The following is a 26,552-nucleotide window of genomic DNA, read 5'->3' as shown; positions in this document are numbered from 1 at the left end:
AGTGGTTATTGCGGCCATCAATTGCAGGGGAAATCTAGGTCTACTCCCTCTATAATGTGCAATTCAACCTCTAGCGAGTAGCATGTTTCGAAGGGAGAAAACAGTTTCGATGAATCTCTTTGTATTTTTCATTTTTTTCTGATTGTTGTTTGTTAAATTGCCTAGTTTTCTTTAATATATATTAGATTTGAGACACCTTATAGTGTCTTTTCCAAAAAAAAAACAAAACAAAACAAGAAACCATCACAGATGCCCAACTCATGAGGCTAGGCCAGCTCATTCCATTTTTGTGTATTGAAAAAAAAATCCTCATAACCATGCACATTATTACATTTTGCGCTATGTAGAGCAGCAAGGAACCTCTTACGTGTGAAGACGAAGTGCAAAGCATTTGGATCTATAGAGTAGGGAATACGAACGAATTCCCGTTTATCTTGCCATCACACATCGGATAGTTGGAATTCCTGGTTTCGAAAAATGAAAGAATCCTAGTTAGACTTGGGAATGCCATCGATATCCAATTATGCATTTCTGATTCACAGGCGCCCGAAGAGTGAAGTCAGGTCGTCTAAGACAATGCATGGACAGTATGGTGGCCTCCTACACGTCTCCGTAGTCTGTACTGTAACTGATGTGTCATGTGCTGACACATTGGAATTGTATTGGAGAAGCACTCGTACTGTTTCCTATAATTGACCAAGAGGATTAACCAAAGATTCATAGAACGAGGCTCGTGTCTGATTCACACCTGCTAGTTTCTTGCGAGGCACTTTGCTGCTGCCTACCTTGTTCATCCTCCCAAGAAACAAAGCACTAGATGACGAAGCAGGACGAAAGAACTTTCCACAAGTCAATGATCGATCACTCAAAAAAAAAATCAATGATCAGACGTGACAGTCCCTAACATGATCACTGTTTGACTTGTTACTTTGTTAGCAGCCTCCGGGAATAAAGAGTCCCCGATATTAAAAAAAAAGCACTTGGAAAGAAAAAGGTGGGGAAAAAAATCTTGAAAAAGGTTTACAAAAAGAACGGACGGGGACAAATGCAGTAGGTAGGTTGGTAGTGGCGTTATTTTTTTTTAACTTTCAGTAGGGACACTCTTTATGGAGAAGACGATGGGCCCACATCCCCTCACTCACCTCATCTCCTGCTGTGCCTGCTCGCCCGGCTGGCTCCTGCACACTGCCCAACACACGCCACGCGCATGCGCATCACGCCATCTTTTGTCCCCCGCTCTCTGCCTCCGTGCTCCAGGTGCACGGTGCAACCACAGAGTGAGTAACGGCAATGGTACGAAGCACCAGGCTGACTGGGTCCAGTGCACCTAGTTCACCGGCTTGTTGGAGTTCCTTGTCGGTAGGGTACCTGCCCTTCCCCACCTGCCCCACGGAGGTCAATGCAAGTAGTGCACTAGTTCACCGGCTTGGAGTTCCTTGTCCACGCGCATGCACCGGCTTAATGTGTTTACTGATTGCATTACAAAAGTTTTATCTCAGTACCTCGTCTAATCTGGGCCACATTTTGGCCTCTATTATGCCAAAAATTTACCAGCAATTCTGCTCAAATTCAGGGTTAAACTTTGCCAGAGTTTGTCCACCTTGCTCATCATTTTACCAAAATTCAGTGAAGTTTCCAGGTGACTTCAATTTTTCAATTTCGGTAGAAACCAACCAAACAGGCCTGCATTTCAGCGTGGTCCACGGTGGGTGCCTGCACGGAAATCTAGGGCAGGCTCTCACGTCTCCTGCCACTTTTTGAGGCAAAAGAAAAGAGTCCCGGGGTAGAAAGAGACGACACAGCACATTAGCGTAGTATGGCCCTCTTTGGCATGGCATTAGCATAGATGGGAATAAAGATAAAAAAAGGCAGGCATTCTGTTGACCATACCACTTGCTAGGGCTAGGTACATATACTAGTAATATCTCTCCAATAATTGAGATCTGTCAGTCCGACACTATGCCACCACCAAGGGTTTTACATAACTCATCATCATTACAAGTAAGAAAAAGAAAAGAATTACATATTAAGTTCACCTCTAATTCTTTCTGTTCAGGCTATCCCAAGACCTTTTTTTTTTCCAGTGACCAGGCACCTGCACATCTAAACTCTTGACATCTGTACCACCAAGGAGGAGATGAGAAGCATGGATCTGTGCAGCAGATGACCAACAGACAAGGCTAGGAGCTGTTGTACAGGCTCTTCAACCGCTTTGCTGTGTGAATGAAGCCCAGGATGACCTGCAACTCGTCCAATTGCTGATGATGTTTAGCATTTGGAGGAGGGCACATGCAAAGATTAGATGGTCCCTTTTCATTGTCGTCTCAAGGGAATTGTAGACATGTTCTGTTCTACATGGTGGCAAGCATTAGTTGGTTGCAGTAATTTTGCAGCTACCTGTGACTGGAAATGCTGCTGTGCCCCATGGAAGAGCTCCTCCTTTGATGGACTGGGGTTCATGCTTGCCTGCAAAGGTTTTCGGCATTAGGTGGAAATTACAGCACGCAAAAGTTTAAAACAAGGCTAGTTGGTTCAGCTTCAGCACGTATGGAGCGGTCAGGCTACTCACAAGGTTGAAGTGCTTCCAGTATCTCCACAGCGAGGGTGTTCCGAGCTTTGTCAGATTTACTTTCTGCAAACAAATAAAGTAACAATACACTTGCTTCAGTGCAATGCGATGTGATGAAAAACACATGAGTAAATTAGGACATTAGCAGGTGATTCAGAATGAAATGACACTGGCACAAACTTGTCCTTGAATTAAACGAAGCAGGCATGCAAGATGCCATGGTTGAGCCGGCAAAACTGCCTAAAGCAAAAAAACAAAACCCACCAAACCATGGGCCATACCACGTGATCCTAGTTTACACTAGCTCTGAAACTGGATGGCACTACCTTATCTATAAAATTGTACTAATCTACTACATGTGTTTTCAAACCACGATAGTGATTAATGATTACCGCTCGCAGCTTCGAGGTCGGATGAAAATTGCCTCGGTTGCTCGATTTTGCGCAGGAGGACCATGGCCTTGTATGCCGAACCCTTGGCTTTGTTGGCTTGTGGTAGTCTATGCTTGCTATTTGCACAAAAGGAGCAGAAGAAAATCAAGCTCATTGAATTATTGGTAGTTTGGAGCAACTAGCCAAAATGCAATTGCTGTGATGTGGTCTTACAATAATCCATGTCTTTCTCGCCCATGTCGGAGCTGCTGCACAATGAATTATTGCCATTGATATCATTGTCATCTTCATTGCCTGTTGGAGCTTCCAAGATACTCAGAGCATTCCTCTGCAACTTCACCTCTACACCGTTCTTTAGAACCTGATTTGGCAAGAATATATCAGGAACTGGAAAAAAGAAATCACACCCCAATCATGTGTTTCACTAAGTCTACACATATCTTGTCTGCTTCGAGTTCTAAGCTAAAAAAAATTCAGAATACTTGGTGGTACAACTGGCTTTTTAAAAGCAAGCATAAAGCATTGAGTCTTGGTGTTCACGTGATGATTTCTAAAAAAACTAAACCTCTAAAAAAATTGCTTAAATAGACTATCTACTTTCGGAAAAGAGAGGTCAATGTTGTTCTTTTCACTTGTTAGACACCCATCCCAATTTTACAATATTGACGAATCAGCAGCTAAGCAAAGTTCCAGTGGAATGACTAATAATTGCAAGGAAACTCATGTTATGACGGTATTTCTGAAACAAAAACAAATACTTGAAACCATATAAAATTGTTTAAGTAGACTATCTACTTTCTGAAAAGAAACGCCAATGTTGTTCTTGTCACTTATTAGGAACCCATTACTAATTTACAATATAGACAAACCAGCAACTAAGCAAAGTTTCAGTGGAATGCCTAAATAATTGGAAGGAAGACTCACCAACCAATGCCAGCCTCCAAGGCCAACAGCCTTCTTGACAACACCTTGTAGGCCGACCAAGACAGACTTTGTTCGGTTGTTCCCAGTGACAATAACCTTGGTATGCCGGGGAAGCACCGAGAGCTCCTCATCGCCACTCTCATCTCGCGGAAGTGACAGAACACTGGAAGGACATAGTTGAGTCCCCATCATCATGTTGCCTCTTTGGCCTGATCTCCTCCTAGTGAAAGCTGTGGAACCAAATTGAATTCAATCAATACACAACCAACTCAGTACACGAAAAAGGGTATGATTGACTTGCAACAGCAAACAATAAATAGCATCGTAGATCCAATGACAGAGCAATTTCCAAAATCAGCATAAAGTTCAAAAATTATTGCAGAGTGCAAGAACCAAGCATCTGAAATCTGGTGGATTGGTTGGCTTTGCTAAAACAGTGCATATCCTGATTAAAACTGTGCCAGCTGGAATCAATCAGATTGGTTGGAACCCCTCTCTTTCCACCGACTCAGATCATTTGAAACTTTCAAATTGTGAACCCCGAACCCCAATAAATGCTAGCAAAATCTTCCAGCATGCAACACGTAATTTCCTATAAAGTTCAGAGAATTTTTATGCAAAGCAATTTGCAAGGGTCAAGTAATGCATCCTGAAAATGACCCAGATGATGTGATGCCGCCATGCAACGGATCTGACTAAATCTCTCATCCTGACAGTATCACAAACAGACTAGAGACCATTGCTGACTCCCAACCACTAACCATGATGGCGATGAAACAGCAGAGACACTTATCAGGCCCCACCACCAGCTAAGAGAATTGCTAGTTACTTGCTGGATTAGCAATTTTGAAAGTGATGTCTGTAAGGAATATGTGCAAAAGTAACGTGGATACTAGCCTTGCCTGAATAATAAAATATTCGTGAAATAATACCATATCTTGATCAGATCGTTCAAATGTATTTCTGCAAAATTGCTCAATTAAGTATTCTCTTTATAATAACCTTGGATCCTGAATCTAAAGCTATGTGGAGCCTCCTCAAGAATTTAAAGTGGTAACTTTTTGCAGGACCAGATCTTCAGTAAATTCGCATTGAAAGTGAGTGATGGAGATTTCAGACAACAGTAACAATCAGGATGATTATAACAGTGAAGCTACAGTGCCATGTTGCAGTTCATTTTCTCCAATTGATATTATGAGCTTTTTAAAGCAGTTCTAATCCTAAAGCTACAAGATCATATCTGCCTTCTATCAAATGCAAGGATCTTACCCACCCAATTAAAAAAGGAATTTACTGCTAAACCCAAGATAAATTTCGCAGTGGAGAAGAAACCTGAAATGATTTAACTTCACAGATCAAGCAGTTTCAAGATCTTATTGGTACAGCAAAGATTTTAATTCTACCAAGCATAAAGCATTAGATTTGCATGCCAAAGTTAGAATTTCACTGGAGATGAATTTTAGTTCTAAAATGGGATCTTCAACTTTGGTGAACTGAACTTGTACTCTGCCACAACACAACGAAAGATTCAAGATACAGGATCCTAGTACATGCAATTAATTGCACCTAATCTAGTTGCAGATTCCAACTTGAATTTCGAAATGAGCATAGAAGATGCGAATTCGAAGTGTACGGGACATAATTTATTGAAGGAAATCCATGTCCAAGCAATTAAATTAAGCACAAGAAGATTGATCCGATCGAGGATCGATACCGGAAGATTAGAAAATGCAACTCCAATGAGAAATTCCAGACTCAACCATGCAGTCCTCCAACTCAGCTGGAAGTGAATCCATCCGAATTCAGCAAGAAAACCCAAATCAAGGCACCAAACCCAGCAATTGAGCAGGAAAAGAAAAGGCTGCAGCTTTAAGCTGCCACTGAGGTAAAACCGCAATTAAACCGTGGAGACAGAATTTGATCCAGAAAAATGGGGCGGATCCAGTACATCCGATAACTTCTTGGAAAGAATCGAAGTTAGCGGGTATAATGCAAACATATGCGCGTAATTGGATCAGATCCGAGGACAAATAACTTACATTAGGGTCTGCGGTGCTCGATTTCGCACAGGGGAAGGGAAGAGGAGTGCCGGGCGGGCGCTCGTCGCCGGCGAAGGGCGGCGTCGCTCTCCCAGCCGTCGTCGCCAGGAAAGAAGGCCACGACAGAGAGAGAGGAGGAGAGAGAGAGAGGGAGAGAGTGCACGCCTGCACGGGAGGAGGAAATAGGCCTCCAGGGCCTCCTATATTTATCAGGCATCCGAAACTTTGCGCACACAAAACAAAACGAACAGCCCAGCTGGCCAGCCCAAGTGCGCATTTTTCACTTTATTATAATACTAGTACTACGATTCAAAATAATTTATTTCGCGATCTTTCAAAGATAATCCATGTATCCAACAAAAGCAATATGAAATGAAGAACATGTTATACAACCCCTTCAAACATATTGGCGCTTTGTCTGGATTTTGGGGCTGTTCGGCTGGACTTATAAGCAGGTTGAAAAGCTAAAACGACTAATTTAGGGGCTGTTTGGAAGGAGGAGGCTAAACTTTAGCCCTGTCACATCGGATGTTCGGATACTAATTAAGAGGACTAAACATAAGCTAATTACAAAACTAATTGTAGAACCCCTAGGCTAAATCGCGAGACGAATCTATTGAGCCTAATTAATCCATCATTAGTGAATGGTTACTGTAGCACCACATTGTCAAATCATGCACTAATTAGGCTTAATAGATTCGTCTCGCGATTTAGCCTAGGGGTTGTGTAATTAGTTTTGTAATTAATCTAAGTTTAATACTCCTAATTAGTGTCCAAACATTCGATGTGACGGGGGCTAAAATTTAGCCCCCTCCTCCCAAACACCCCCTTATTGTGAGAGAAAAACACTGTTCGGTGGCTGATAAGCTGAAGCGAATAGAGCCTTTGGCGCTGATCGGACCCAAAAAACAAGGTTAAACCAAACTCGATACAAAAATTACTTTTGCACTTAAAAAGATCGGACGGTTGAGCTTGAGCTCACCTTACTACTGAGCTCGATTTATTGTGTAAGTTTGAGTACTAGACTACTAGTTTCAGGTTCCTAAGAAATCTACCTTTTTGTTTGGTCCAATGCTCGAGTTGTTGTCGTGCCCATGCACCAACACAATCCGCCGTGAACTCTGTCGCCACCTAAAACCAGCTCATGCGAGCTTTGAAAGTTGAAACTTTTAGGAAGGAAGAAGGGAGGGCTTCGTGTTTCGGTCATCCTAGATGACTGGATCACATCGACCGATTCTTTTACCACCGGCGGAGCTTCATCGTGACCAAAGGGGCCATGGCTCGCCGGATTTAGAAACTTTCCTTTACAAAAGAGTATTTTTCACCGAAAATTAACTAACAAAAGCATCAATTTTATTATGTATTTGGATTAATTTCTTAGGTCCCCTTATCTTCCTCGCTCCGCTTTTGTCTTTTACCGGTTTTGTTTGCTAAGCACACATTTTAAATTTAGATTTATGTTGGATTAGTGATAGGGAGCACAATTTGGAATGGAGGGAGTAGATCCGCCGGTTGTTCCGTTGATCCAGCTGCACATTAGATATGGGAGGTCTCACGTGCTGCACACCCGTGGACCCACCTCACATGCCTCTCTCGTGCCGTCCCCCGAGCCCCATGGTCAGCCGAGAGCCCGAGACCACGAGAAGAGGAGGAGGCTGCAGAAGCAGAACCAGGCCAAACTGATCAAAAAGAGGGAGAGAAGGGAGCATACGGATACTACGCGTGGTCCCCGCGCGGCGACACGCGTCCGTTCCAGCTGTCGACGCCGCTTCTCCGCACAGGCGCATCGCCTACTCTATATCACTTGCAGGTGGGCCCGTGAAGGCGCGCGGCGTAGCCTCGTCGAATGGGTTGGGCGGGTAGGGAAGCCGGTGCGTGCGTTCGGTTCTGACGCGGAGGGCGTTTTTATTGCCCGGGGCTCAAGTCCGTGAGGCCGCCGGGGCATACGTCCGTGGTTTTTCTCACCAGCCATCCAGCCAGACCCACCTTGGCGGCAGGTGGGCCAGTGCGTCTGGGCCCCACATGTCGGTGAGTGGGACGCCGCGTTGGTTTTTCTTTTCCGCGAAGCTTTCGCGGGCTGCCGTTCCAAACTGCAGACATCAGCGCCGCTCCGACGAAACGGCAGACACCGGCCGGCCGCTTTTGCTGACATGGAATGGATGGTCGAAAGAAGTCCTGGTTTCTCTTTTCCACCTTGTTTTTCTTTTCTAGTTTCTTCTGGTGCCATCAGTAAATAGTTAAATGGCAAATGTAGAAATTCCTGACCGATGGAGGATCAATTTCGTAGAAATGATATTGTTTCCGGCATTTTCTCTCTATACATAATATGATAATAGAAGACACAACTTTTAGCTCTACATGTTGATTGCAAGCATTCATTCTACCGGATTCATGCTTTGGAGGTATGTGTATTATGCGAATGTACATGGCCTAGATATTTCTCTCTCAATTCTTCCTTTTCCCCTAAAAGTATGAAATTTTTTGCTCTACCTAATATAATTAGAAGAAGATCACCGTCCTATAAAATCGGATCCAAAACTGAATAACTAGAGGGGTAAGACCACAACCATAATTTTTACAACTCGCTTATAATTGCTCATCGAGTAAAATTCGAGTAAAAGTACATATTTTTAGTGGAAACCCCAACAAAACCGTGCAATTACATGGGGTTTTTACGGGGAAAAAACTAGAAAACCCCAACACAACTAAAATTATGCTAGATAACAATTTACCACCCTTAGCAACTCCTGCAATAACAACTTCACGGGGCTTGCAACTGGTAGGGGTTTCCCTCGCAAAAACTGGTAGGGGTTTCTGTATTTTTACACGCTTAACATTTTTGCCAAGTGGTTATGCTTTGTTTTTTTCTTCTCCTCTCAAATAATAGTTCTTCTTCGAAAAGGAAACTTTTGTCTAAATACTATTGGGCCGAACATTCCCACAAACTTGGGCCAGGCCTTTCCTACATTGGCCTGATTCCCGTAACAAAGCCTGCCGTTCAGACAAATCAGGCCCGAAGCAGCACCGGAGCTAAAACCCTAACCAATAGCACGCCCCACCAAACTGGAACCCCGAAAATGGCGCCGGCGCCGGAATCGACCGCCGCGGCCGCCGGCCGCAAGCGCAAGAAGCCGCACGGGCCGTCCAAAACCCTCGTGAAGAAACGCTCGAATCCCGAATCGACGTCCGGTAAGAAGAAGAAGGAGAAGCATAAGCATACGGCGTATAAGGAGAAGAAGCCGGGGCCAACAGGTCCGCACGCCAAGAAACCAGCCGAGCCGGAGGCCGCCGCCGGAGATGGGGCCGCAGGGGGAGGGGTCCTTCTGTCGGCGTCGATGCCGCCGGCACGGCAGCTCGAGTTCTTCCTTCGCAGCTTCGAGCGCGCCGTCAAGATGCGCCTCTCACCCCTCGAGCTCGATTCCTACTCAGGTTGTTCATCCTCATGCTGAATTCAATTCAGTCTAATACAATTCGATATGTAAATTTGAGGGACAAAACCTGAAGGCCTGTTCTGCTCTGGTTGTCTGCAGAAGGGTGCATGGTTCAGCTCGATGAGGGAAGCGCCCAGGATGTGGATAGCTTTGGTGAACATGTGAAGGGGGCATTCGGCGCGTCGTGGAAGGAGGAACTCTGCGAGGGGCAGGTTGTGGAGGGTGAGATCGGCGTGGGCAGCCCAGCGCTCCTGGTTATCAGCTCGGCTGCTCTGCGATCCTTAGAGCTTCTGAGGTACCAGTTGTTCTTAGTGCTAGAACTGCAATGTGTGCTGCATTGTTCTTTTGGTAATTCTTCAAGAGAATAAACATCAGCTTTTGGTTTGTAGGGGCTTAAAAACGTTTACCAAAGAATGCCGCCCAGTAAAGCTCTTTGCTAAACACTTGAAAGTGGAGGAGCAGGTATGTATTTTCTCAGCAATGGAAAGTTCCTGTAGCTTACTCACTCCATGTTAAATCTATTCATGCATTGTCCAAAGTTGCTGTGAATGTTCTGTATTGGCAATGCAATTTCTGAATTGTTGATTTTAACACTTTAGCTATCTTGCAGTACAGATGTCCTATTCGTGTAGAGTACTAGATTGGTTGCTTTAAAGTGCTGCTGTAATTATAAAGAGCTTTAACCAAACTTCACAACTCTGTATATTGATAAATAAAACAAACATTGTTTTAGCAAAAAATTGTTCTGTTTGTCAACTGACTATCTGCAGACATTACTCTGTTAAGAACGCACAAAATCCAGTCGTAGATCAGTACGTTTGTTGCAAATGAAACAATTTTCCTTCATCACCTTTTACTTGATTGATTTCTTTAGATTCAGCATTAACTTGTAACAGTGTGAACATGCTTTGTCGATGTGAGAGTTTTGGAAATAAGAAAACCTTGCTGCTTTTGGGAAAAAGCAAATTTAAATGATAATACCAGACTGTTTGCTATTTTACGCCACCAGTAATTGTAGTTATTGTTTTACTTCCTACTGTTTTGGATTTGGTTCTCAATTCTAAATTTGGCATGCAGGTGGCGATGCTTAATGCTCGAGTAAATATTGCCTGTGGTACACCAAGCAGGCAAGCAATCTTGACTTTTCCAGTTTTTATCTGATTTTTTGTCATTACGTTTGTTCCGCATCAATTGAGCTTATTTACCTTGTGGAACCAAGACGAATGTTGTGTCGTAGATTCAAAGTTTGAAATGCTACTAATTCTCACACAAAGGCACCTATTTTGTCTGGTTGCAAACATGTTAATATTTTCTGTACTTTTCTTAAAATAGCTTTGTAATGTTCGGTACCAAGATCTGTTGTCTGTTTCAGCTTTTCTACCTTTAAGATATCCTTTGAAATATCTATCATCATCTGGCTCTCATCAAACCTGATTGTAAATTCACTCATCCACCTATCCTTCTGCCTGCACACCTCTGCACAGTAGCATTGCAAAAGTCACTCTTACATGACATTTGGTTCTGGTTGACAAGCTGACAGCAAGTCCTATCTCTGTCTTGCCTATGCAATACTCTGGTGTGGACAACTCTTTGATATCAAGCTTAAATGGACCTATTGCTTGTTTTGTCTACAGCCACAGATATAGTTGGATCTGGAATAGAACCTTGCCTTATCAAATCCTTCAAAATGCTTATAAATTATGGATTAGAGTATGGGTACTTTCCACCAATAAGAGAAAAAAACTATGGGATCACTAATTTTGCTTTCTCTGCCACTATTTGCCATGAGATTGCAATTCCAGTTTGCACATTCTATCTTTTGCTTTACCTTGTCGTGTCTGTAGAAGGTTATTGTTCAGTTACTTTGAACTTGATGACCATGTTTTCAGTTTTCACTGATTTGTTAGAGATTCTTCCAAACAAGCTTACTGCTTACTATAATTGCATTGAGAAGAAAGCCTTTTAAGGTTCAGACAATAATTTTTTAAATTTTTGTTTCATTTGCATACCTTCCATTCAGCTGAGCTTTTGCTTACGAGCAAATGCCTACACTGTTGATTATCTACTGCTCCAATCTTGGTGACATGATGACCATTTTGTTAAAAAAACTGAAAAACCTGGGTATTTGGCATTCCGTTTAAGTTCGATAAGTTGCCAGTGTCTACAAAAGATGTCTTTCTTATACATCACTGCGTACCCTTTTTTCCCCCTGGATCCGGCTGGGCAGCTGCCAGTCAATATACTAATAAAATCACTGTATTCCATTTTTTCTTGGTAATTATGAATTCTTTCTATATTAAAGGGAAATGGACAAATGGTATGCTTTGACTTTTATATTAGTCCTAAAGAGTAAAGAGATCATACATTTTTTGGGTGTCAACCACGTTGTAAGGTTGATGTAATTCTGTTCTGACATATATGCAGTGTATCTTAATGTATTTACAGTGGTAACAATTATGGCATGCTTCTCATAGTAGTTCCACCTCCTATTCCCCTTATAGTTTGTTCTCTATGCAGGATCAAGAAACTAATTGACATGGAAGCTTTGTCCTTGTCACGCTTGAAACTAGTGGTCTTTGACATGCAGAAAGACACGAAGTCCTTCAACTTGTTTACGCTACCACAAGTCAGGTACAAATTTTGTCAGCAGAAGAATTTAGCTCCCATAGATCCATACAATGTCTCATCCTAATCTTTTTGTATGAATCACCATGCAGCAATGAGTTCTGGGACTTATACAAGGGCTACCTAGATCCAAAGGTCCGAGAAGGGAACACACGGATATGTTTCTACGGTGCTGTGTCCGAGAGAGACATCACCAAAGCACTTCCCCCTGCTGAGTAAATGTCTGCACGAGTCCAATTGTATGTGAGCGATATGTCTTTCTACAGACTAATATAACCTTTGTTAAAGCAGGTTTTGATGAGATTAAGAAGTTAGGAATTTTGGGTGTGTTCTTTTGCTCCCCGAGTGTTTTTGCCCCCCTGTTAATTGTGTGTAATGTAGTTGGTGCAAGTGTATACAAAGGGCTCAGAGCCCTGGTGAACTGGCAATGCCTCAGTCTTGACCGTCAGAGTGGTTTCAGGAGGTGAGCACAGGTTATGCTGGAAACAGATTGCTTGGGATCTGCAGTAAAATTGCGTAAACTTGTTCAGGAATGCTACGACGGCACATCTCCCACAGTGAAGCGCATTTGCAGATAAGAACACATATTAGGCTTGTAAGGAACGTTAATTCTGCAAACCATTATTTCATTCTGACTGGAAAGGTTGGCAGTTACATAGTACATTGTCCACAGCAATATATAAGAAAGTCACATTCTAGTAGAGCATCTTCAAAGAGATTTAAAGCATTAACCATGAGACTCCGGAAAAGCTTCTTTGATGGCACAGAGTTTTGCACACACATCCTGCATTCCAGGTCTACCTTTCGGAGATCCCATGGAACATGACAGGCCAAGCGCAACAAGCGGGATAATGTAGCTCTGCATCCATAGTTCGGTAAACAGTTGGTGGCCCTCATGCGCCATATGGGGATCTACAATCTCTGAAACTCTATCTGGGAACATGGAGTCTGCAAAATTGTGAAGGCTAAGTCCATCCACAAACATTTCATCGGTCGGCCGTTTTCCTGTAATCATCTCTAAGAGAAGCACTCCAAAGCTATACACATCACCCCTTGTGGAGATTCCGCAGCCCATGCCGTAGTCTGCAAAAGTTTAATTCGCTTAATACTAGAAAATGTGCTAAGAAAAACTTAATACTAGAAAAGTCTTGCATAACCAGGCAAAGGAACATGGGACTTACCAGGTGCTAAGTATCCAATTGTTCCTTGGATACTGACTGAGTGTTTCAGGCTACTAGGATCTTGAGAGAGAAACTTTGCCGAACCGAAGTCACCAACACGTGCAGTCATATCATAATCCAAAAGAACATTGCTTGGCTTCAAATCACAATGCACTAAAGGTGGTGTTATCTGGTTGTGAAGATAGTCCAGAACAGAAGCTACATCTGTGACTATGCATATTCTTTGGCCTAAGCTTAGTGTTCGCATTGGTCTGTCAGTCAGTCGGTTAGGATGAAGCCACCTTTCAAGACTGCCGTTAGCCATGAACAGAAAGATTAATGCTTTGAACTCATTATTTTCTGTATCCAAAGTTGAGCACAGAGTCACAGATTTAAGAATATTACAGTGGCGTATGATTCTTAGGGTCTGTTTGGTTGGACTGTGAGCTGTGAAAAAGCTGCTGTGAGCTGTGAGCTGTGGAAAAGCTGCTTTAAGTTGTCAGCCGTGAGAAAGCCGAAAGCCGTTTGGTTGAAACAGCTGTGAGACTGTAGGTTTGGCAAGGAAGGTCTGTAATGCCCTTGGAAGGTACGAGGGACTGTTGATATGCAAATTGATTGTAAAACACTGTGTTGTTCACTTAATCACATGTAAATTACCATTTTAGAAAGGGAAATTTATTTTTTTAAAAATTTTGCAGCCACCGTTACCATATTCTCCACATGAATACCAAGATAACATTTCACAAAAGATATATGGTTCATATAAATGTCCACCATTAACATATGGTCCACATAATTATCTCCCTCTCGTCCTAACCAAAGCATCAGCTATTCTACTACGAATAGTATTCATCGTATCCTCATTCTCCCCATCTGGACTCTCATCTCCTTGTGTTTGGGTTATGCCACATGTCTCTTGTAGTAGGTAGTCCTCATCAGCATCACATCTATCAAACACTTTATCATGCAAATTGCTCTCACGAATAAAATTATGCAATGCCATGCAAGCAAGAATAATATGCTTTTGAGTACGAGTGGAGAAACTTGGCATGTCCTTCAAAATACGCCACTTCTGCTTCAACACTCCGAAAGCCCGCTCAATGACATTTCGAAGGGATGAATGCAAAAAATTGAAAATCTCGTACTTCCCTTGAGGAGGACGTCCAGAACGAAGCTGGAATTCTGGTATGTGGTATGTGCTTCTTTGAAAGGGGCAAGATATCCTACTCTGTTTGAATAGCCAGAGTCCACAAGATAATATTTTCCTACAAAACCAAATCAAATCATCAAAGGAAAACAACAATAGAATTATTACTAACTCTTAACCAACATGCATACCTTTGGGAGGCACGGGAAATGAAGGAAAATTCGCTAATGCATGATTGAGAATCCGTGTGTCATGTGCAGAACCCGGCCAACCAGCAACCGCAAAGATAAACCTCATATCAAAGTCACAAACAGCTAGCACGTTCTAAGATGTATATCCATGTCGACATGTGTGGTTAACCACTTCCTCTGCTGGAACGGCAACTTTAACATGTGAACCGTCTATAGCTCCAATAGCGCCTTTGAAATAAGGCCAGAAACGGTCCTCTTTCACCCTTTCATGCTTAGTACAGAAAGTTGGATCTCTTAGCTTGATATTGTCCTTTGCTAACTTGCGCAAACAATTCAATACTTCATGAAACTTGGTGTGAACTGTCCATAGCGACCGTGTAAAATGATTTTCAGCTTGTGAAAATGATTGGGGTCCTCCGACGATCCACAGAAACATCGCCAATGACTCAATTGATGAAACATTGTTAGTTGAGATCAAACCGTAATTCGAGATGAGCAAATCATGTAGTGCCATGAAAATATCAGTGCTCATTCGAAACATCTTATAAAAGTACCTCGGACAATCAAAGCACCTCATAACCCATTGAAGTCCAGTTTCTAATGTTTCCCTGTATTCTGCTTTGTTGAAATACCGATCCGTGTACATGTTTCCCATTTGACCAATAGTAGCAGCCTGATAGGAAAGTTCAGCTAGAAGCAATAATCCCTTTTGCTCCTTTTTGGCCAGTTCTTCCATGTTGGCATCCATCTACAGACACAAGTTCAATTCTTTCCTACAGACACAAGTTCAATTCTTCCATTCAGATAACAGAAGCACATAACCAAATATATGAACATCATATGGATGGACAACACGAATATATGAACACCATATGAACACATAACCAATGGTTCTCAAATAGTTCTCACAGACAACTAAACAAATATTGGTGCACAAACGACTAATGGTTCTCAACAAAGGGTAATAACAGACAACTAATGGTTCTCAACAAAGGAAAATAAACAATTATTGGTTCACAACACAACACTAGATAAAGTAGGGAATAATTCTATTGACGCTTTAACAACTCCTTTTCATGCTCTCTCCCAATCAAATCGAATCTTCCTTCTTTTGTTTCCAGGGAGGTAAAGACCTCCCTAAATTCAGGTTTGACGATAAGGAAAGTGGCTGTGTGCATTAGAGCAGTTTTTTCTTGCACTCCACAATCTTTCACCATCTTCATAGCCTCTGAAATGCTTGGGACTGGATTGGTTAGAGCAGCAGATGAAGCTTCAACACTAGAGGATATCTTATCTGCTGCAGTTTCTATCTTCAAACATGTGTTCTTGTACAGTCGAAAGAATGGGCTCTTCTCCTCCTTCTCTACAATAGAACTAGAGTGTTCCTTACGTTTCTTTTTCCCTGGCTTTGATTTGTTCAAAGCAGCCAGCTTCACATCATCAATGTCTTGAGTTTTTTGTATCTCACTCACATCGTCATCACTTGACTCATCAGAGGATATATCTCCAGGGCAGGATGCACTAGCACCACTAACATGTATCTTATCAAACAATATATGCAGATCATCAAGGTGCTTTGGCCCTTGTTTTCTAAACCTCACATGGTTGCATTTGATACCTTTCTCAGGATTATTGCACCTCTGAAATTAAATGAAACAAAGGGTTCATCAGCAAGTAACAGAATATGAAAACATTGAAAATGAACAATGAATAATGACAGTAAAGTGCTTATAGCTAGGTGTTCATCCCACCATTCCTTAGAGCACTCAACAGTTCGCTTCGCCTCATTCCATCCAAGCCCAGTTGCACTATTTTTCAACTCCATGAACCATGTATATTCCTTTTTCATATTGTCCCACTTGTTCTTGAGTTGTTTCTTTGTTAGCTTCTGACCAGTTTTTTCTTCATGCTTAGATATAACATTTTTCCAACCAGTCCTATTGAAAAATCCCAACGGCCTATTTCCAGCTTCTATCTCTCCTTTGCAGATATCAATAAAATACCTCACATTGGCATCACACCAATCTGCCTTATCAGCCATTCTTGAATGAAGAAAAAAAACTTTGATTCAATTCAGTTACCATAACATGACTACGACCCAAGAACTAGTGTCTATCTCTATACTCTTGTCCTTCAATTCATCCATGATATATCTAGTCTGGCACAAAGGAAGTTATAATACCCCAAATCTTTGGTGGTATTCACCCTACCTAATAATATGCACAATAGTTATTTTTAGATGAGCTACTTCCACAAGTATATTTCACAGAACACAGTTTATAAAACCTTAACGTGCACAAGCCAATTTACTACTCGAATGGCACAAGCCAATTTACTACTCGAATGAACAAGCCATGTGTTTGTTTTCTCAATATACTCCATGAATTAATAATGGCTACCTACATGTATCGAACGGACAGCACAGAGCACAACAGGGAATTCAGTATACTTAAGCTCGAGCTCCTAGAGACTCACCTCGAATCCTGACTCACGAAATCCCGTCCACTCGAGTGCTTGCAGATCCGGAGCTGCCAGTCACGGATTTGCGCTGCGCCAGCTCCTACAGCTTGGTCCAGGGAGGAGACGAAAGGGGCGGCCACTAGCACGGCCCCAGGAGAGAGGTCAGCGGCGTCCCGCTGGAGGCGGCGGCCTACTGCGACAGAGAGAGGGCGGCGGGGGCCTGCTGCGACGAAGACAGGGCGGCAGCGGCCCGTTGGCAGCAGCGACAGGGCAGGGGCGTCCCGCTGCCACCAGCGACCCGCTGTGATGGACAAGGCGGCAGCGGCCTGCTGCGACGAAGAAAGGGCGGCAGCCCTAGGAGAGGAAGAGAGGGCGGGATGCGCTCTTGCCGGGGAGGAGCGGTCGCCGTCGCCGATGACGAAGCAGGAAGCGCCGCCGCCGGCCCGTGCGCTAACCCTAGCGCAGCCTGCGGTTGTGGATAGATGAGAGCGATGGTTCTGGACCAGAGAAAGAGAGGAGAGCGATGGAAAATATCGAACCGGTAAGTTGTAAAGAGTGGCAGGTGGGTAATTTGGTGTAAAACCAATCCTTCGCAGCCGGTGAAAGCCGGGTAAGAGGTGCTGCGGGAATACAATGTCGCGCGAAGCTAGCTTTTTGTTGAAGTACCGTGCTAGGAGCGTAAGCTTTGGTTAGCTTTCTACTTTTTGCGGCAGCCACAGCACTTTAGAAGTCAAACCAAATAGACTCTAAGAATCAACATCAGGTTTTGGTTCATAGCTCGTATATATTAGCCCAAGAGCCCAGTACAGCATGTGTGTGAGCCATTGATTTGTTGCCTTGATGGAAGGTGCAGATAGGTTCGGAAACAAATCCCAGCTTGTATATATTGGTCCATTAGGTGTGAGAGAGAGGTGCTCGAGAGGGCCAAGAATAGCATCCACGAGTTCAGCTCATAGAACAATAAAGGAGAAACAAGAGAGAAAAGATGAGAAGGAGCTCGCTGGCCAGATTGGTGCATCCTATGCAACCATTGTCGAACTCATGATTGGAGGTGCAAATGGAGTTAGATTGGCACCATAGGTGGTGATTGGTTCCTTGTTCTAGCCCAAGCCTGGGTATTAGATATGCAAGGCCAGCCCAAGGCATCTTTAGACAATGCAAGTACCTCTTGTTTGATTGTGTGTGTTTGGTTGCTTGCCAGGCTTAGTCTCGTTGGATCGCCTCCCTTCTGGTTTGGTGAGTCGAACAACCATCACCGCTCCACACCGAGCTAGCAGTAGCTCTTCCTGCATTGGTTGTCATTGCAGCAGCTCAGGCACCTCTCTCCCTAAATCAATTCTTGCTGCAGCTCCGACACAGTCTCGGGCATATTGTCGAACATCTTGAGTTTGTCGTGGGTAGCACGTACTGCTTGCCTCCTTTCTCCATTCCAAATCCAAATGCACCTCTCTGCTTGCCCTACCAACCTTTTCCTGCTCTTATCTTCCAAAAGGCAGAGCACACCAGCGCCACTCCAAGGTTCCAAGCAGACAGCAAGCAACCCAACCCTTCAATCCCAAACATGAGCAATGGAATTCCCATATCCTCTTCACCTCTTTCTCATCACTGCCTTTTCAAAATCAAAGCAGCAACTTTTATTTTTCTTCCCCAACTCAAATCAGCACCAAGCACCAGAGAAGCTCCAATGCTCTATCCTTCTCGCCGCCGCCCCCTCCCCTCCCAAGCTAAATTGAAGTTTTGCCCACCCAAATTGAGCTCACTGACTTCCAACACCACAATCCAATTCGAGGTCACCATTATCCAAATCAAGCTTGTCACGGCACTTGTCATCCTTAACGCTACCAGATTGAGGTCCTCCATGAACAGGGGAGACAACATGAGGCAAGGAAAAGCACGGGTTGTCTTGCTCGAGCTCACCGCCAAGCCGCCGCGCGCCGCCGCTGGAGCTGAGGAAGGTGGTTAAAAAAATGTTGGATTCAACTTTTTCTAAAGAAATATTTGGCTCAAGTTTTTTTAATAAATATTGGTTCAACTTTTTTAAAGAAATGTTGGTCCAACTTTTTTGAAAAATGTTGGTCCAACTTTTTTGAAAAATGTTGACAATATTTTTTCAATTAAATAGTCTTTGATGGGATTTTGCTGTGCTGGGTGATGCTATAATGGGTCGGGGTGGGATGAAAATTTCAACCCCTATCTATCTTCGACAAGTAAATAGGAACCTACCAATCATTATCGTAGCTCTCCGCTGATAATGGTTTTCTTGGGAAATTTTTAGTGGAGCATTAGATTTTAGGAAGAGTTGGTTAGCTCTGTATTAGCAACAGATTTAGCCGTGCGAGTTGGGTAGAAGTATGATTTAAGCGTCAGGTTGAATTGGCTAAATTTTTGTCACTTCAGTTTGACCAATTTCGTAGACACTTGATATGTGATTTGCTCGGTGTGAGCGTAAATCTAAAGTGGATATAAGTTGTTTTTGTGGCAGTTAATTAGCTTCCAAGCAATCTTACATTAAGTCATGGATGGTTGAACGACGGCAAGTACATCCTTATTTTCATTTGACACTAGATGATCCATTATTGCTCATCTATGTCAAATCACTTCAGGTGAAGCAAAAAAGAGTGCACAGGCTCGTACACGAGTACGAAAATAGAAGTACCAAGAAGTACCAATTTGATTGGACCAAGTATCAAAATTAGTGAGAAATTACTATGATGCACTTCTTTTTAATTATGTGTATCTATTTAATTCTTTTTTTTAAGAAGTATAAGAGGATATAGGGTTGGAAATGTTAACTATGTACATTCATCGAGTGTAATATATGCACTCGAATATTTGGATGACTTAAAATGTGAATTATTATTGAGTGGTAAAAGTTCAAATTACTGCCCTCGATTAATTGTGTCATTTGATATAGTTTAGGCGAACTAATAAATAAATAGTTCAGAGAGTCCGGACTTTGCCTATACGTGGAGTAATTTAAAATTTTCATTAAACAATTCTTTTAGAAGATAGGATTGCATGTAGGGTCTTTTTTTTTCATTTTGGCCCTTTTTGCAAATTTTTTTTACAAATAGGTCCCTGGCGAAACCACTTCCAAAAATGGATCCTTGACGCCAAGCTATAACGTCTTGGCGCCAACCTCCATGACGCCAAGGTCCCCGCCATGGCGTGCCCATGTGGCGTGGCATGGATTACGTGGCGTGTCATCGACTACGTGGCGAGCGGGCGGGAGCTTGGCACCAAGATCGGTGGTGCCAAGCCTTTTACCTCATCACCGGGTCTCCTTCCTTTTGCGCGTCCGTTTCAATTCCCAATCTTGTTTCAAAGTCGCGCCGCCGCCCTCGAAGCCTGCCGCCGCCGCTGCCGGCGCCGTTGCCACCGGAGGCCTCCCGCCCCCCGCCAGGCGCCCGCCCGCCCGGAGCCGCCCCGTGCCGGCGCCCCCCGCGCGGGCCCCTGCGGCCGCCCCGTGCCTGCGTCTGCCCGAAGGCCGCCCGCCCCCGTCCGGCGCCCGCCCGCTCGGAGCCGCCCCTTGCCCGGCCGCCTGGAGGCACCCCGTGCCCGCGCCCGGCCGAAGGCCGCCCGGCGGCTGGAGCCGCCCTGCCCGACGCCCCCCGCGCGGGCCCCCGCGGCCGCCCCACGCCTGCGTCTGCCCGAAGGCAGCCCGTCCCCGTCCGGCGCCCGGCCGCTCGGAGCCGCCCCTTGCCCGGCCGCCCGGACTCGGCGCCCAGAGCTGCCCCGCCCGACGCCCCCCGCACGGGCCCCCGCGGCTGCCCCGCGCCCGCGCCCGCCCGAAGGCCGTCCGCCCCCGCCCGGAGGTCGCCCCACCAGTGAGGTAAAACTCTAAGAAGAGTTATAGTTAACTAGATAGATAAAGAAGATAGAATTGGTAGATAAAATAGTTAGATAGATAGATTAAAGTTAGATTGTTAGGTATAATTTAGATAGGTAGGTAGAATTGGTAAATGAAATAGTTAGATACATAAATTAGAATAGTTATGTAGAATTGTTAGATATGAAAACTAATTTATTTTGGTAGTTTATTTTTATAAATTGCAATGATAGATGCAATAGAGAATACTCATGACACTATTTAACTAGATGGATGTCCAATTTTGTTTACGTAGTTAGATGTATAGTTAGTTACATAGTAAACTAGTTATTACGGTATTTAGTTAAGTAGTTGTATAGTTAAGTACATAGGTACATATTAGGTGACATAGTTAGCTAGTTGTATGACATAGTTAGTTAGTTGTATTTAGTAGTTAGTAGTCAATTGATACTATCTCATTTCATACTAGAGATCTTGTACTTAGAATGCTTCATTTATTATAGACTAAATGAATTGTGCATCGTTATATTGATGTACTAGATGGAGAACGTAGTGAGCATATATCATGGATGCACCGTGGAAAGGGATGAATATGGATGTGTTAAGTTTGTTGCCATGCAGTGCGAGGTTGTGATATTTGATGAGAAACCCTCATTTAATGAGTTGCTTGGAAGGGCTCGGGAGGAGCTGCATTGTCATGGAGATGATGAAATCACAGTCGAGGGCATACTTCACCTACGTTCCCCTCTCAACATTCAAAGGAAGATGGTCCCAATTCGGTGTGCAGGCCAGTGGAAAAAATATGTGAGAACGGTTATGAATGGTCATTCCCCAAGTGTTGAAGTGGTTGTTCGTCGGGTGGGAGTTGATCCAAATCCTCGTCGGTTTTCCCAACCAATGGGTCAACGGGCACACTTCGATCCTCCCGTCCCAGAACCTGTTATGGACGTGGATGTTGCACCTACGATTCCCGATGTTGAATCTGCCCCCCAATAAAGTAGTTGGACATGGTTGTTGGATTGTTGATGATGTGGCGGACTCTCCTAATGAGTTCCTTTTCACTCAGAATGATCCGAGTAAGTGTCTTACCAGTTTCTATTGTTGGGAGCTAACCCCATTCGTTCCATCAATTTCTTCTTTACTCATATTTGTACTTAATATCGCAGGAGATATTCCAGAAAATGTGGATGTGCCTCTAGTTGCTGCGCAAGTGTAATGTGGAGATGGATTGCGTGGCTCAAATAGTGTTGAAATTTTCAATGATGAAGATGCATACGAGATGGGAGTGGATCTTGATTCTGATGATGATCGCCCTGTTGGAGAGATAACAGAGAGTGATATTAAGATGTTCAGGCGTATCTTCCCTGGATGTCGTGATCTGATAGTTCACGAGTTTAGCGATCTTACTCTTTCCGATCATGCGTTTGCAGAAGGACGTGATGATGAGCTCCTAGATGCTCTTGAAGCTAGTTCTAGTATGGTTATTGAGGAGGGAAGGGTATTTAAGGACCTTCCCGCATTGAAGAGGTGGTTGCAAGCATTTGCGGTGATACGGAAGAGACCTTACAAAGTGTTGCATTCATATGCGGAGTGCTGTTACACAGTTGTGTGTGACAAGGAACAGTGCCCATGGAGGGTTTGTGCAAGGAAGCAAAATATCACCGGGAAGTGAAAGATCACAAAAGTTGTCGGTCCACACAATTGTGCTGACCGTGAGCTTACAGTGAGACATCCGCAGCTAACATCTACCCTAATTGCGAAGCAGTTGATGGGAATATTGAAGGAACAACCCAACATGAAAGTGAGGACAATTATCAGAACTGTTGAGGAGATTTATGGAGGTTATGTGATAACTTATGGTAAAGCTTGGAGGGCTAAGCAGCGAGCGTGGAAGATGATATATGGGGATTGGGAGTCTGGGTACGAGCAGCTGCCAGTACTTTTTAATGCAATAAAAGTGGTGAATCCAGGCATGCATTATGAGTACATCCCAAAACCAAATGCTTGGAAGGATGGGAGGCAGATATTTGGACGTGCGTTTTGGTGCTTCCCTCAGGGTGCGGAAGCCTTTAGGCACTGTCGTCCTGTTTTCTCTATTGATGGTACGTTTTTTATTGGCAAATACAGGGGCACACTTCTTATAGCCATATCTTGTGACGCGAACAACATGTTGGTTCCTTTGGCATTTGCATTGGTTAAGAAGGAGAACAACGACAGTTGGGGATGGTTCTTAAGACTAGTCCGGATACATGTGGTTGGGCCTGGCAGGGAGGTTGGCATCATATCCGATAGGCATCAGGGCATACTTCATGCTGTGCAAGAGCAGATAGAGGGGTATCCACCTTTGCATCATCGTTGGTGCACTCGGCACCTTGCGGAGAACCTTCTTTGGAAGGATGGTGTGAAGGATAATTTTGATCTTTTTCAAGTTGCTGCTCGTCAGCTTGAGGACTATTACTTCCAGCGCAAATTGGAGCAGGTCAGGACTGCAACAAATGCAGAAGGTAGACAATGGCTCGCTGGTTTGATGAGAGATTTGGATAAGTGGACTAGATCTCACGATACCGGTGGTTGGAGGTACGAGTTTTAGTGCAGTAACATGGCCGAGTCATTCAATAAGTTGCTATTAGGGATACGTGGTATGCCTGTGAACGCAATCGTTAAATTCACCTTCTACAGGCTTGTTGCGTGGTTCAATGAAAGACACGCCAAAGCAGAAGCGTTGCAGAGTGCTAGGGAGAGATGGGCTAAAAAACCAAAGAGACACCTCAGCATCGCAAATGAAAGGGCTTCCACACATGAGGTGCAATGTTTTGATCTTGGCACAGGGACTTATCAGGTCGAGCATAGGGGCAGGACAACGACGACGACGATGAGCAGAGGCCCGAGGAGCTTGGCCCGTCTCAGCTCCACGAGGCTCCCTTGACTCAGCCTACACAGGTTGTAGGCACTAGACTACGTCGCTCACGTTCTCCTTACACTCCAGGCACCGACGCCCTTGATCACAAGGGTAAGGGTAAGACTAGGAGCACTGAGGGTACTTATTGCGAACTATGTGGTATACGGACTTTGTGTTATATGGACTATTTGTGTATATGGACTTTCATTCTGAACTATTATGGATTTTATTATGAATGTGTCATATGCTTGTATGTTTGTATTTATGTTCACTATTCATCTCGTAATTTTGTATGGATTGCATAAAAAATAGGAAAATTCTGCCAAAATTTCACTAACAAGTACCCTTTTTATTTTCTGCGGAAATTTCACTAGAGTACAACTTTGAAGTGCATTACATCGCAAAATAAACATAGGTCGTCTACCACTTGCATGTCCATACTTAAAGTGCATCATTACATGACAACATAATAAAAGTCTCACAGTAGAAAATATTGTTCATAAATAAACCATAGAACTATAAACTAATTATGACTACTGAGTACAACAAGGCCACTTTCCCTTCCTCAAGGCATCGGGATTCTCCTCAGTCGCTGCTTTCGCTCGGCGTATACGCTCAAGCTTCTTCTCCCTCTCCTCCCTGTTCACAGCAACACGCCTCCTTTCCTCCTCTTCCTTGTGCACCTTTTCCGCAGCCTCCTCTCTGAGCCTCTTCTCGTACATATCCTTCCTCTCTACATCCCAGCGCAACATATACTCCAAAAACTCCTTGTCTGCAGGATTGATCTCAGTGTCGATCCACTGCTCAAAATCACATAGCGGTGGAGGGGTCTACAACAAATGCAATTGTTATAAAAAAAATATGGTCAATAATTATAAGACAACAACAATTCCTTACCAACATGTTAATGCGGCGCTGACGAAGTGTAGGTTCAAACGCAAAGTTGGAACACATCCAATACCTCTGCCTATACGTAGCATGTTCATCGAATTTGGCTACCTTGCAAGGATCGCCGCAAAAGCACATAGGCACTGGAACACCACTAGGCAGAGGCAATGGATCGAAGGCATTTCTGGTCATCTTGGCGCCATAACTACAATTTAGTTTATTTCGTTGTAAGAACCAAACACACTTAACAATAAACTTACAATTAAGGTTTTTTCAATTGATCAACAACAATGAGCACATAACATAACTACGTGCGCTGGGGTTATCTTAGTTTCTTAGCTTTTCCACGCCTCGGCATCCTATATTTGCATGAAACCCTAAGTTCAAAAATGCAACAAATATATAGCGAATCGATGTGAAAAAAGCTACGAGGGAGAGAGGATACCTTGCTCTTCAAGATCCACGGATCAAATGAAAGTTTCCTAAGCTAAAATGTCGATTCGTAGTATAAGGCGAAGTAGCGAGAGTAAAAACCCAAGAGAGTGAAGAAGAATGAGGAGGAAGTCTCGGGCAGGAAGAAGGACCGACACTTTATGTAGGAGGCTTGGCGCCAGGGAGGCTGGCGCAAGCCTTGGCGCCACGTCAGACGCCAGGTCAGTGGCCATGGCAGGGACCTTGGCGCCATGGAGGCTGGCGCCAAGACGTTGTGAAATTTTTGGTTTCGTCAGGGGTCTATTTGTAAAAAAAATTCGCGAAAAAGGCCAAAATAAAAAAAAGTCGGATTGCCTGTATTTCCTGTCATCTATGTCAAATCACTTCAGGTGAAGCAAAAAGAGTGCACAGGCTCGTACACGAAATTGAACGGTGGAAAGAAACCAAGAAGTACCAAAATAGAAGTGCCAAAATAGAAGTACCAATTTGATTGGACCAAGTACCAAAATTAGTGGGAAATTACTATGATGCACTTCTTTTTAATTATGTGTATCTATTTAATTGTTTTTTTAAGAAGGATAAGAGGATATAGGGTTGGAAATGTTAACTATGTACATTCATCGAGTGTAATATATGCACTCGAATATTGTTAGGGGTAAATTGAACCAAATAGTTTAGGCGAACTAATAAATAAATAGTTCAGAGAGTCCGGACTTTGCCTATACGTGGAGTAATTTAAAATTTTCATTAAACAATTCTTGTAGAAGATAGATAGGATTGCCTGTATTTCCTGTCCTTGCATTTGCAGGCCGCCGACCGCGTGCTCTTTTTTGTTGGAGGCCCAGCCTTGTCGCTTCTCGCTTGGCCCACCTTGTGCCTGCTGGTAGCGCGCGCGGCGTTCCCACACATGTCACCAGATCCAATCTCCCCTCCTCCGTACACACACAAACTACACTACACACCATCGCTTTTCTCCGGTAGTACGGAAGCCGCGCCCCCACCATCGCTCCCACGACCACCCAACCGGCAGTTCCGGAAGAACCCACTGCTGCCAACCGCCACCGCGATGGCGACGCGATCGAAAGCCTGGCACAGACAAGGCGATCGAGAGCTGCTGCTCGCTGGTCGCTGACTCGCCGTGCAGGCAGGCAGGCTGGCCCAGCAGCTGCTGACCGTCGCTCTCGGCGCCGGCCGGATCCGTCCACCGCCGCAACCGTCCGTACCGCCACCCCCCCCCCCCCACAATTCCCTAACCCGTGTCGGGCCCATTTCCTTTGGGGCAATGTTCCACAGACCCGGCCTCTGCCGTTTTGTGACCACACTTGCCACCACGTGCGGCCGCAGGGGAACTCCATTCCAAGGACAATGGGGCGACCGCTCACGTCTAGGTTCAATCCGGTACTCGGCTTCCTCATCTAGGAAATTTTTTAAAAATACCTGTATAGATACATGTTCTATGCGAACTCCCACCCCCTGTCGGGGCCTTGAACAAGTTTCATAGAAAAATTGGGGGCGAATCAACCCGAACCACCAAAAGATGATAAACCAAAACCATGCCCCGGTCAA

General features: G+C 44.1%; 4 protein-coding genes across 4 annotated transcripts; 2 read left to right on the top strand and 2 right to left on the bottom strand.

The window, feature by feature from the left end:
- Nucleotides 1-1,855: 1,855 nt before the first annotated feature.
- On the bottom strand, nucleotides 1,856-6,109 carry LOC101766706. Its single transcript, XM_004975258.2, has 7 exons — nucleotides 5,925-6,109; nucleotides 3,886-4,115; nucleotides 3,175-3,322; nucleotides 2,962-3,077; nucleotides 2,570-2,632; nucleotides 2,398-2,466; nucleotides 1,856-2,258 (listed from the first exon to the last, which is right to left on the bottom strand). The coding sequence occupies exons 2-7, from the start codon at nucleotides 4,078-4,080 to the stop codon at nucleotides 2,181-2,183; spliced, it is 669 nt and encodes a 222-aa protein (XP_004975315.1). The 5' UTR covers nucleotides 4,081-4,115; nucleotides 5,925-6,109; the 3' UTR covers nucleotides 1,856-2,180.
- A 2,835-nt stretch (nucleotides 6,110-8,944) lies between these two features.
- Nucleotides 8,945-12,513, top strand: LOC101766298 (protein CMSS1). The gene is made up of 6 exons (XM_004975256.3): nucleotides 8,945-9,353; nucleotides 9,455-9,650; nucleotides 9,745-9,817; nucleotides 10,433-10,482; nucleotides 11,873-11,986; nucleotides 12,073-12,513. Exons 1-6 carry the CDS (start codon nucleotides 9,002-9,004, stop codon nucleotides 12,197-12,199), a joined length of 912 nt encoding a protein of 303 aa, XP_004975313.1. The 5' UTR covers nucleotides 8,945-9,001; the 3' UTR covers nucleotides 12,200-12,513.
- Nucleotides 12,514-15,910: 3,397 nt separating this feature from the next.
- LOC101773603 (L10-interacting MYB domain-containing protein-like) lies at nucleotides 15,911-16,519 on the bottom strand. The gene is given in 3 exon segments (XM_004977838.2): nucleotides 15,911-15,938; nucleotides 15,940-16,120; nucleotides 16,213-16,519. Coding segments are annotated over 3 exon segments (516 nt in total).
- A 3,582-nt stretch (nucleotides 16,520-20,101) lies between these two features.
- LOC101773193 (basic proline-rich protein-like) lies at nucleotides 20,102-20,774 on the top strand. Its single transcript, XM_004977837.1, has 2 exons — nucleotides 20,102-20,216; nucleotides 20,266-20,774. The coding sequence occupies exons 1-2, from the start codon at nucleotides 20,102-20,104 to the stop codon at nucleotides 20,772-20,774; spliced, it is 624 nt and encodes a 207-aa protein (XP_004977894.1).
- The last annotated feature ends 5,778 nt before the right edge of the window (nucleotides 20,775-26,552 follow it).

Source organism: Setaria italica, chromosome VII (genome assembly GCF_000263155.2).
Source record: "Setaria italica strain Yugu1 chromosome VII, Setaria_italica_v2.0, whole genome shotgun sequence".
Lineage (NCBI taxonomy): Eukaryota > Viridiplantae > Streptophyta > Magnoliopsida > Poales > Poaceae > Setaria > Setaria italica.
Note: the sequence above shows the minus strand (reverse complement) of the source record. Positions and strands in the feature narration are given on the sequence as shown.

Bases quoted from the DNA above. Each gene is read 5' to 3' on its own strand.
- LOC101773193 (XM_004977837.1), top strand. From the start codon at position 20,102: ATGGCGTGCCCATGTGGCGTGGCATGGATTACGTGGCGTGTCATCGAC. The intron at 20,217-20,265 runs GTCTCCTTCCTT...CTTGTTTCAAAG, and splicing joins GCCTTTTACCTCATCACCGG to TCGCGCCGCCGCCCTCGAAG.
- LOC101766298 (XM_004975256.3), top strand. From the start codon at position 9,002: ATGGCGCCGGCGCCGGAATCGACCGCCGCGGCCGCCGGCCGCAAGCGC. The intron at 10,483-11,872 runs GCAAGCAATCTT...TTCTCTATGCAG, and splicing joins GCCTGTGGTACACCAAGCAG to GATCAAGAAACTAATTGACA. The intron at 11,987-12,072 runs GTACAAATTTTG...ATCACCATGCAG, and splicing joins TTTACGCTACCACAAGTCAG to CAATGAGTTCTGGGACTTAT.
- LOC101766706 (XM_004975258.2), bottom strand. From the start codon at position 4,080: ATGATGATGGGGACTCAACTATGTCCTTCCAGTGTTCTGTCACTTCCG. The intron at 3,323-3,885 runs GTGAGTCTTCCT...TTGCCAAATCAG, and splicing joins TTGGAGGCTGGCATTGGTTG to GTTCTAAAGAACGGTGTAGA. The intron at 2,259-2,397 runs GTAGCTGCAAAA...AAACATCATCAG, and splicing joins AGCAGCATTTCCAGTCACAG to CAATTGGACGAGTTGCAGGT.